We start from the raw sequence: 10,850 nt of genomic DNA, 5'->3' as shown, positions 1-10,850 counted from the left end.
AGGTGTACATCTCCTCACATAATCACTCATATTAGCATAGCTTAACTTAGTAATTAGCATGGTAAAGGAGATGAGCATGCATTGAAGCTTGGCTCTTGGTTAGATTTGCATCACAAAGCCAAGAGTTGGTGGTGTAGGCCTCCATTCTCACAAGCTTGGAGTAGGCGATAAGCTTTCCATTAAAACTTGAGAAGAGAGAGAGAGAGAGAGAGAGAGAGAGAGAGAGAGAGAGAGAGAGAGAGAGAGAGAGAGAGAGAGAGAGAGAGAGAGAGAGAGAGAGAGAGTCTTCTTGCTCTACACATGATCTTGTGTGAGTGTGTGTGGATAATTGCCTTTGAAAAATCAGCCCCCCCTCTCTCTTGGTCGACCCCTCTTGCTATTTGCTCTTGCTAGCACCTCATTGAACCTCTCCCAGCTTAGCCAATGAAAGTTAAGTAGCATAAGTGATAGTCTTCTGACATGTGTCCCCCTTTTGTGAGAGCTTTGATAATTAATTAATTCAACGAAACTCTCATTGGACCCCTTTGCCTCCTGGCCAATAGGAATCAGGCAAGCCATTGGGCTGCTGAATGCTCATTGGACCCGTTGGGAGCCTATCCAATACTCTTCTAGAGAGCTTAATTCCTATTGATTCTTTTATTAAGTGTTTTTAAATTAATTAAACTAGATTTACTCTAGCCTAATTCTCATTGGTCAACCTCCATGGCCATCCAATAGGATTTAAGTACACCTTGTGGACATCTGGGCTAGGGAGCTGACATGTGTCCCTCATTCCCTTTGTGTAAAAGGAGCTTGTGTGTGTGTGTGTGTGTGTGTGTGTGTGAGTTTCTCTCTCATCTCCTACAACTAGGGCTTGCCCCCTCCTACATAGGGATGCATGAAGACTTTTTGGGACGCACACAAAGCATCCAATTTCCCTAATGTTTGACCTTTGGACACAACCTTTGAATTTTGGAACCTTAGCATTTTGGAAGTCTTAATGGGCTGAACCTTAGGGTCTTTTTAGCCCATTGTTTCACCTTGCTCTTTCGCAGATGGCCCCCCCTTTGGATCCCTATTTTGTCTCCTTCGGATCCCTACTATGGCCGGTCTGCCAACTTAACCAATATTCTAGCTTTTTCTCCCCTAACACTTCCCCATATTAAATGACCAGTTTAACATGAGAAAATCATTTAGGAGAATTAGATATTAGTTATTATGACAGACAATGTCCAAAAGTCTCCTAAGGGAAATTCCAATAACAACAAAGCTAAGGAAAATGGAGTTTACAAAGACAAAAACAAACTCTCTCCTGAAGAGCTTGAGCGTTATCACAAGGATAACCGCTGTTTCAAGTGCGGGGAGCAAGGGCATGCGTACCACGCTTGTCCCCAAAAAACACCCGCCATGAGCCTCCTAGAGCTACCTTGGTTGAAATCCAAGAGGAGGAAGCTCACCACAAAGGATCTCCTGTATGCCATGCTTGGGGAAAGGTAAGAGAACATGATGCTTTTATTCTCTTTGACCCTGGTTCTACTCACAATTTCATATCCACAAGTTGGCCACCAAGCTAGGCATCCAAGCATACGAGATGGGAGATTTCCTACCCGCAGATGGTGCTTTCAAGGGGCAAGAAGCTTCAGTCACTCCCTTAACCAAAAAATTTGAGGCTCCATGTCCAAAGCTATGTGGACAAAGAGGACTTCTTCATCTCTCCTCTCAAGCACGAGGATGTAATCCTAGGGGCACCATGGTTTGATCGCACGGATGCCAATGTTAAATTCCCTAAAAGGAAAATCTACTTTAAGTACATGGAAAAAGATATGTACATAGATGCCAAAGAGATGGGTGACACCCTACCCATCGTACATACGCAAGCTTTCAATAAGTCAATAAAGAGCTCTATTTCCGTGTAAGAATAGAGCTCGATTAAGGCACACGACGGGCAAGAATCCTACGGGACACCAAAAGTACTATGCTAAGTTAGCAAAAAGGTATTATGGTCCCTTCCAAATTCTTAGACCAATCAATGAGATGGCCTATCAACTCAAGTTGCCCAACCATTGGCTCATACACAATGCTTTTCATGTGAGCCTACTAAAGCCTTACCAAGGAGAGCCACCTCAAGAACCAACTATTGAAGACCCACCGGAGATTGAGGACCAAGAAGAGGTGCTATAGCCCGAGTCCATTCTCCAACATGAAGACAAGGTATTAAGAGGCGGTAAGACTATCCGACGATATCTTATTAAGTTTAAGAATTATCCTTTTGAAGATGCTAGATGGATGCAAGACATACAATTAAAGGATAACCTAAACCTTGTCAATGCTTACAATGCTTCCCTAGAGTAAGGAAATGTACAAATGTTTAAAATGAACAAAGTTTTTGTCTTATAAGACTCTCTTTTTCTTTATTGTGCACAAAAATGAAGTAGTATGCATGCTTAGAATCAAGTTTGCGAAGACGACATCTCCCAAACACCAAGTAGAGCTTGTCACTCTACTATGGAAGATTGATAGGACTAATGTGCAGACATGCTTGCGACAGCCTTAGGCTCTCAAGCGCCAAATGGATTAGTCATCTATTCTAGAACGATGTTGTAGGGTAAGATAGGGATCCTCTACCCGCTAGAAAAAGGACTAATGAATGGGTTTTATCTTCTCTACCCCATAGTCGAGAACGACTATGATTTCAAGAGATAGGTAATGTCATAATAACTAATATCTAATTCTTCTAAATGATTTTACTGATCATTTAATATGGGGAAGTGCCAGGGGAGAAAAAGCTAGAATATTGGTTAAGCTAGCAGACTAACCACAGTAAAGATCCAAAGGAGGGGAAATAGGGATCCAAAGGGGGGGGGCATCTGCAAAGAGCAATGTGCAACAATGGGCTCCGAAGACCTTAGGGTTCAGCCCATTAAGACTTCCAAAATGCTAAGGTTCCAAAATTCAAAGGTAAGTCCAAATGGTCAAGCTTAGTGGAAATTGGATGCTTTGTGAGTGTATAAAAAGTCTTCAAGTGGTCCTAGATTGATGGGGGCGAGCCCTTTTAGTGAGGGGATGAGAGAGAAAACACGCACACACCCACTCATGTAAGCCCCTTTACACAAAGGGAATAAGGGACACATGTCAACTCCCTAGCCCAGTTGCCCCCAAGTTGCACTCAAATCCTATTGGATGGCCATAGAGGTGGACCAATGAGAATTAGGCTAGAGTACTTTTAGTTTAATTCATTTAAAAATACTTGATAAAATAACCAATAAGAATTAAGCTCACTAGAGGACTATTGGATAGTCTCCCAAGGGGTCCAATGAGCATTCAACAGCCCAATGGCTTGCCTGATTCCTATTGGCCAGAAGACAAAGGGGTCCAATGAGAGTTTAGTAGCATTATTTAACTACCTAAAGCTCTCACAAAAGGGGAAAGGGGGACACATGTCACAAGGCTATCACTTATGCCTCTTAATTCCTATTGGCTAAGCTTGGAAAGGTCCAATGGGAAGCCAGTAGGTGAAATTAGCAAGAAGGGTTGACCAAGATGAGAGAGGGGGCTGATTTGTGAAGGCATTATCACACACACACACACACACACACACACAAGCTCATGTGTGAAGCAAGAAGACTCTCTCTCTCTCTCTCTCTCTCCTTATCAAGCTTTAATGGAAAGCTCATCATCTACTCCAAGCTTGTGAGAAGGGAGGCCTACACCAAAAACTCTTGGCTTTGGGATGCGAATCCAACCAAGAGCCAAGCTTCAATGCATGCTCATCTCCTCTACCATGCTAATTACTAAGCTATGCTAAGATTTTTATGAGCGATTATGAGAGGAGATATACTTCTTTCTAGTAGGACTACTCTTTCTTCCTCTCTATCTACTCTCATACCTTGCTAGCTCTCACCATCTTTGAAGGTGTGTGAGGTCTTGGGTCTGAGACCGTGAGGGAATCGATTTTGTGTTTTATAAGTGTTTTGCTTAGTGCTTGAAGCTTCCATCTTCATTGCACTAGCTAGTTATTGAAGGAACACAAAGAATTGTATTGTAAAATGTCTCCCTTGATGGGGGAAACCTATAATACAAAGCCTTTTGGAGGGGGGACCAGCATCCAGGTCCTCAACTGTTGTCAATAGCTTAATTTCTCTCTCTTTTGAAGTATTGTTCAATCCTATCTAACTAGGTGTTATGCTTTTGTTGCTCTCTCCACCCAAGCACTCTTGTTATGCTCAATAGGAATCTATTCTAATGAAATGCTCACTATGTTCATGTTGTTTTCCGCTACACACAAGTTACTAGGCCATTAAATGTTACATCTAGTGTTTAGATACCTTTCGGTGTAACTAATTAAAGCCTACAATTTTAGTCATTGTCCTTCAATTTGGATCTTACATAGTGAAGTTCTCATCAATCATTTGACACACTTATTTTTTTGATGAGAGTGGTACATATTTCATTAACCTATCAAACTTTTTTAGTTAAAAAAGGAAATTTTATTTTTTTTAGCTAGGAAATAGAGAAGGCATATCTATGCCCTTTGCCCTCTGGGCATGCCAAAAACATTTTCTAGAAACGATGTCCCCTACCTTACTACTATACTAATTGTAGGCTTTTAAAAAAAGTATTTTACTTTAGAAGTTCTTAGAAGATTCCTTGGATGCCTTGCACTCTCCTCTTCCTTCCCTCTGTCCTCATCCACTCGTCCCCACTTCTTCTTGCTTGATTGCTTATGGCACTTTTCCCTCATTGCACTCTTGCTGGGTCCCCTCCTCTTGCATACATATCGACCAAGTACAACACCTTTCTCGAACAACCCCTAGCTAGTAGTTTTTCATGAATTCTCTCTCTCACCCATGTCAAGGTCTTGGTTGAGTTGTTGTGGTGTGGAAGAGCTGCTATAGCATAGAGGATGGGAAGGACAACGAGACAAGATGGTTTTGAGGGCAGTGACACAGGGTTGGAGCGAGTGGCCAAGGGTGTTGCGATGGCTTGCCGCTTTCTTGGAGGAACTGCCTAAGAGAAAGAGCACAAAGAGGTAGAGAGAGAACATCGAAAGGCTTCAAAAGACATAGAGAAATCTTGCCAGCACCTTTGGTAGGTGAAGATGAAAGGCTAAGCCCAGGGGGTCGCAGTCTAGTGAGGGAGAAGTGAGAGGGCGTGGAATCGAAGTCATTCATGAGGGCATGAGATGGTGTGCAGGGTGTTGTTGGAGAGTTGGTAGCAAGCCCAACCATCACCCTCTCGCATGAGTAATCATGACTACACCTTTCTCCTGGCCGCCCAACACGATTAGGCAATCAAGTGCCTCCACCTTGCACTCGACCTTCACTCCTTGCCTTAACGTCTTCTGCACCTTAACGTCTTATACACTACCACATCCCTCTGTGAGAGACACTTCAATCTGTGCAACCTGAAAAAAAAAAAGGCAGTCTCTGTTTTCAGAAAAGCACATGCAAACCTATTTGGGCTATTGTGTGAGAGAGAAAGAGAGCCTTTTGAACTCAGGCGTGAATGACCTTCACTACGAGAGGATTTTGATGATAGGGAAAATTACCAAAATACCCCTCTAATTTGTGGAAATTCCCAAAATACCCCTCAAATTTCAAAAATTCCCAGAATACCCCAAATATTTTGTCATAAATTCCCAAAATGCCCTTCAGATTTTCCAAAATTCCTAAAATACCCCTAGCTGTGAAATTAAATTTCTCCAAAGATTAAAAAGTTTGTAGCTTTTCATAAGGAGACTTATTGCTTATCAATATAAGATACTAAATCCAGAATTTGAATTGATTATGTAGGCTTTGGAGATTAATTGCTTCATTATCTTTAGACATAATTGCCTTTTTTTGCAAGGTAATTTGCGACAAATTACATGCTAAGCACGCAAAAACATATCTCAATTGTCAAAAAGGAATAAAGATTAAAAAATCTTGAACAATCCAACCAAAATAGATACAAGGGTATTTTGGGAATTTTTGAAATTCGAGGGGTATTTTGGGAATTTCAACAAATTAGAGGGGTATTTTGGTAATTTTCCCTTGATGATATTAGCAGTGCCAACATGGACGGACGAAAGACGGTGCCAGACTCCAGTCAGCTAAAGTAGACGCCATTTCAATGCCGGCAAGTTGAGACAGAGAGAGAGAGAGAGAGGCCCATTTGCAACGATCGCAGCAGGAGTCCATACCAACCTCCACTTTTGGTGTATTGGATACGGTCGCCACCTTCAATCTCGGTAAGCTATGGGATATCTGTCTTGCAAGCTTCGTTCTGCAGTGGTAGAGTCGCATAGAAGAGAGCGAAAGCCTCCCTCTGTCCAGATCTTCAGCTTTGAGGATCTGGAGAATGCTACCAGGGGATTTTCTGTTGAAATGCTACTGGGAAAGGGCAGCCATGGCTGTGTTTACAAGGCAGTCCTGAGTAATGGGACGCAGGTTGCTGTCAAGCGGCCCTCCTATGGCCGCCGCATGCTAGACGATGAGGCAGCTTTTGACAATGAGATCAGGATCTTGTCAAAACTCAACAATCCACGCCTTGTCCGTCTGCTAGGCTTTTGCCACGATTCAAACCGGGAGAAACTGCTGGTTGTTGAGTTGATGCACAATGGGAACTTCCATGATATCCTACATGAAAGTCATGAACCTATGCCGTGGTCAAAGCGTCTGCATGTTGCCTTGCAGACAGCAAAGGCTTTATGTGATATCCACAGCATCTCACCTCCTTTGATTCATCGGGACATTAAGTCATCAAACATTCTTATTGACAGCCATGGGAATGCTAAGCTTGGGGATTTTGGTCTTGCACTTTGGTGTCATGACGGCTCTACTTCAACACCTCCCGCTGGAACGCTTGGCTATCTTGACCCTGAATACACCACACCAGAAATGCTTAGCACCAAGAATGATGTATTCAGTTTTGGCATTCTTCTCTTAGAGATAATGAGTGGTCGGAATGCCATTGATGTGAACCACAATCCTCCTAGCATTGTTGACTGGGCATTACCCCTAATCAAGACGGGCAAAGCACTTGCTGTGTGTGACCCCAGGTTGGGGCCCCCTAAGAGCGCATCTTGTTGGAAACAATTGGCCAATTTAGCTGCAAGATGTGTTAGAGATAGAAGTTCAAGGCGTCCTGAGATGGTGGATGTCGCACAACAATTGCAGGTAATAAGTCGAAGATTGGGTTCGTCTATGTTCAATGGTATAGCATTGAAGATAAAAAGCAGAAGGTCTCAATGCAAACATAAAGAGAGCTCGATTGTGGAGCACAAGACTCCATCACTGCAGTACACAAAATCATACAAGAAAGGTAACCAGAGGAGCCTTAAGGTGTATGATGAAAATCGAACATCCAGTGGTAGGAGTGTCAACACTGATGCCCTCAAGAATCCAAGCGTTTCTGGTTATAAGAATGATCAATCAGAGTGTGTGGACAGTCAGCCAACAACAATTGCAGAAGCATATATTGTAAATTTGAAGTCTCATGGAAAGGGGCGCCTTTTTGATTTGTTTGAAGAAGCAACGCAGCCAAGAGGATCTGAGCAGGCTTTATCCATTAATGTCTCAGTTATGCCTCTGCAGTGTCAGAAGGCAGTGCAACCAGGGGGCTCCGGCTCAGGGGTGAAGGAGTTCCAGGAGGCTATTAGCTGTTGGGCTCACTAAGTCATTCAACAGGGCTTATTTCAGAGCGAATGCCTATTATTTGTATCATCAAAAACCTCCACAGATTACATTCACAAAAATTACAATGCAAGTGTACATTTGCTTTACGGGTGATTCAGCAAGTTTGTCTCAGACTGCAGGCCTATTGTTTGTATCATGTTCAACCTCCACAGACTACATTCACCAAATTAGAAAGCAAGTGTACATCTGCCTGACTGGCGATTCTTCTCACAGGATTGACTGGTTCAAATAATGTAAGAATTGTTTTTTTTCTTATTGGCCATGGATTGGGGCAAGTTGTTATATGGTATGTTTTCACCTGGCTTAAGGGTGCTTTTTTATGTACTGGGCATCTGGCTTTTCAAGCTGTATGGGTGAAGCTAAAAAGAGGGTTTTGGACACTTTTTTCTCCCAAGTCATCAGCATATGGGGTAAGGGTCCTATTTAAGGACAACATAAATATAAGAAGCTTCAATAGGATGCTCTGATGCGTCGATTTTGAGCATTCTTCTTGCAAATGACAGCTCACCAAATGTATTTCATATTGCAGAAGGCTGTTTATTTCATTGACTGCAGCATTTTTGGTTTATTAATGTGTGTACTGTTGCTAGGCATGATCATCCTTAATGATTGAGCTGTTTGTGGGGGCCCTCCCATACTGGGGTACTTTGCAGCTTTTGTTGGACTCGACCTTGACAAGAGTCTCAAAATGCGGGCGACAGTGACCAGATTTTTGACCAGTGTCCTGCATTCAGAAGACGACAGTTGAAGGTGAATGGAGCTGGTTTTTCTGTAGTGCATGTTTTTGGCTTATGCACCAATGGTAGGTGCTGGCTCTCAGATTGTTCTATGGTGTGGCAGTCAGGTTTCATGACCCTTGTGCTATTGAGTGTTAGATATGCAGAACTCATATATGCTGACGTTTAGATATTTACGGTTGGAATTTGAGCAGCCGGCCATAAGATCAAAAGAAAACCTCTTCAAGGCTATTGTGGTTCTCAAGTAGAGTATATGTCCTTGACAATAAGCTTTGTTTAAATATAATGATAATATGTTGAACTTGTGATCATGGGAGATTTTGGGGCTATGATAATGATTGCATGTCAAGAGTTAACAATAGTGAAGTATCCACAAGCGATCAATGGATGTCTTCTTTCCATGCCAAGCCTCATAAAGAGTGTTTAATGGGAAGTTTGTTTAGTACATATGCAACACATATGATAGTCTCAAGCCAAAAATACATGTGGCAAAGCTTGGCTTTTGACCATACATCGTGCCATCTCTATAAGTCACCTATTTTTTCTCTCAACGCCATTTGCTCAAGGGTATATGACATGACACTATATATTGGTGTTCTATTTTAGGACTTGCTACAAATGCATTGAGTTTTTTAAGACATATTTCCCTCTTTGATCACAATAGAAGGTGTCCATAATCACTCAATAAAAATCATAGTACAAATGACTCCCAAAAGATGGAATATGCATCGGATCACAAATGTCGATTTGCACAAGTTGTAATTTTTAAGAACCCCACTTTGAATCATCCTTAGGAAACTTAAAATGTTGCATTTTGCCTACAATACAACCTATACATGCATCTTTCATTGGCGCCTTAAGAGAGGGCAACAAAGAAACCATATCAAATTTTTGCAAATGTTGTAAAGTGCATAATTCAGATGAACAAAATGTGCGTGTTAAAGTTTTGCTTTTAAAATAGCCTTCAAATTAAAACTCCACATGCTAAATCTTTCACACATTTTTTGTGCCACAATATTATCTTTAAAACTGAGATCATGCACAATACATGCCTTCCACAACCCTTCACTACAAGACTAAATATTGCAAGTGTATATACAAACAAAAGGTTTTGATAGATCCCGAGTACATGCAAAGAATCCAAAAGTGTGAAAGAACTACCAGTGTTGCACCACTGAAACAAAATCTTTCCAACTTCCTTAAGTGCTTAAGAGGCATTGTTGACACACATGAAATTATCTATGTTAGGGATACTCTCAAGAGAAGTGAACAAATCACAATGAAACATAATGTGCTCAGTTTTGCCACTATCAAAGTATCATACAGAATCCATAGATTTTGCAACTCATGCATCATGTGAATTAGGGTCATATTGACATTGTGCACTAAAAGCTCATTCTACATCCTACACACCATTTGTGGAATTTACAATTCAAGAAGCATCTGCCATTGCTGAATTTTCCTTTTTCTTCCAAGCTTCTTTTGCCTTAAACTTAAGACATTCCTTTATCACTAGATTTCTTAGACTTGTCATTGTTGAAGAAGTAGAAGCTATGTAGACATGCCTACTACTTGCATAAGCACTAGAGTTGGCAACCGTGGTGTTGTTCGTTTGCTATGTAGCTACACATGCATGTTCATTGTTTTAAAGATTGGGCCTCTTGCATCATAAGGTTTGTTCTTTATCACAAGTCAAAAAGTGGACGTAAAAGTCTGATAAGAATCTTGCATAGCTTTGAGAACTATCTACACGAGTATTGTCAGAAATGACCTCACCAATGGAAATTAATTGCTCATTTAGATCTTTGATGTTGGTATTAGATACATCCATATCACCCTCCTCATGTATAATCTTGGACTCTTGCTCTTTATACGTGCAAGCAATGCTCGCCAACTTTCAACTTGCATACAAAGAAGCTAATCTATCCCATGCATGTTTTATTGTTAATGTTAAGAAAACGTAGTCAATGCTGCATGGGCCTGCACATCCGTAGCATCCCAATGTGCCTACTCAACAATAGGTAAAACAACGCTAGCACTAGAATTGCTAGGACTTGCACCATCATCCAAAGAATCTGTATCGACACAACATGGTCTTACACCGTAACCACACACAATGTTCCAAACACACTTTGCGATAAGCTCATGATGCATCATGTATGCCCAAAAGGTAGCTATCCATATCAATTTTGTCCTCAGGAGATTTCATGCAAAAAACATCATTGTTGTCAACCATGGTCGATGATTGCAACGAATGCAAAAGTTGCATGTGTAGAGGGCACAAAACTAACCTATACTATACAACACACCCCATAGAAGACTACACAATTCCTATTTTGCAAAAATGTACACTGCCAAAAAACCTTTACAAAAGGACAAAAATGCATGCACAACATTGTCAGTAGTGAAAACAGAGGATGAACAAGCCTGAATCAAAGTTTTGATAACCCCAAGATCA

The 10,850-nt window shown here is 41.4% G+C and overlaps 1 protein-coding gene across 1 annotated transcript; it reads left to right on the top strand.

The window, feature by feature from the left end:
• The first annotated feature begins 6,049 nt into the window (after positions 1-6,049).
• Positions 6,050-8,037, top strand: LOC147458776 (serine/threonine-protein kinase-like protein At3g51990). Its single transcript, XM_086510213.1, has one exon. It carries the CDS (start codon positions 6,216-6,218, stop codon positions 7,632-7,634), a length of 1,419 nt encoding a protein of 472 aa, XP_086366339.1. The 5' UTR covers positions 6,050-6,215; the 3' UTR covers positions 7,635-8,037.
• Positions 8,038-10,850: the final 2,813 nt, after the last annotated feature.

Source organism: Adiantum capillus-veneris, chromosome 4 (genome assembly GCF_014529385.1).
Source record: "Adiantum capillus-veneris isolate H3 chromosome 4, ASM1452938v2, whole genome shotgun sequence".
Classification (NCBI taxonomy): domain Eukaryota; kingdom Viridiplantae; phylum Streptophyta; class Polypodiopsida; order Polypodiales; family Pteridaceae; genus Adiantum; species Adiantum capillus-veneris.
The sequence above is the reverse complement of the archived record's forward strand: the minus strand, read 5'-3'. Positions and strand labels throughout refer to the sequence as shown.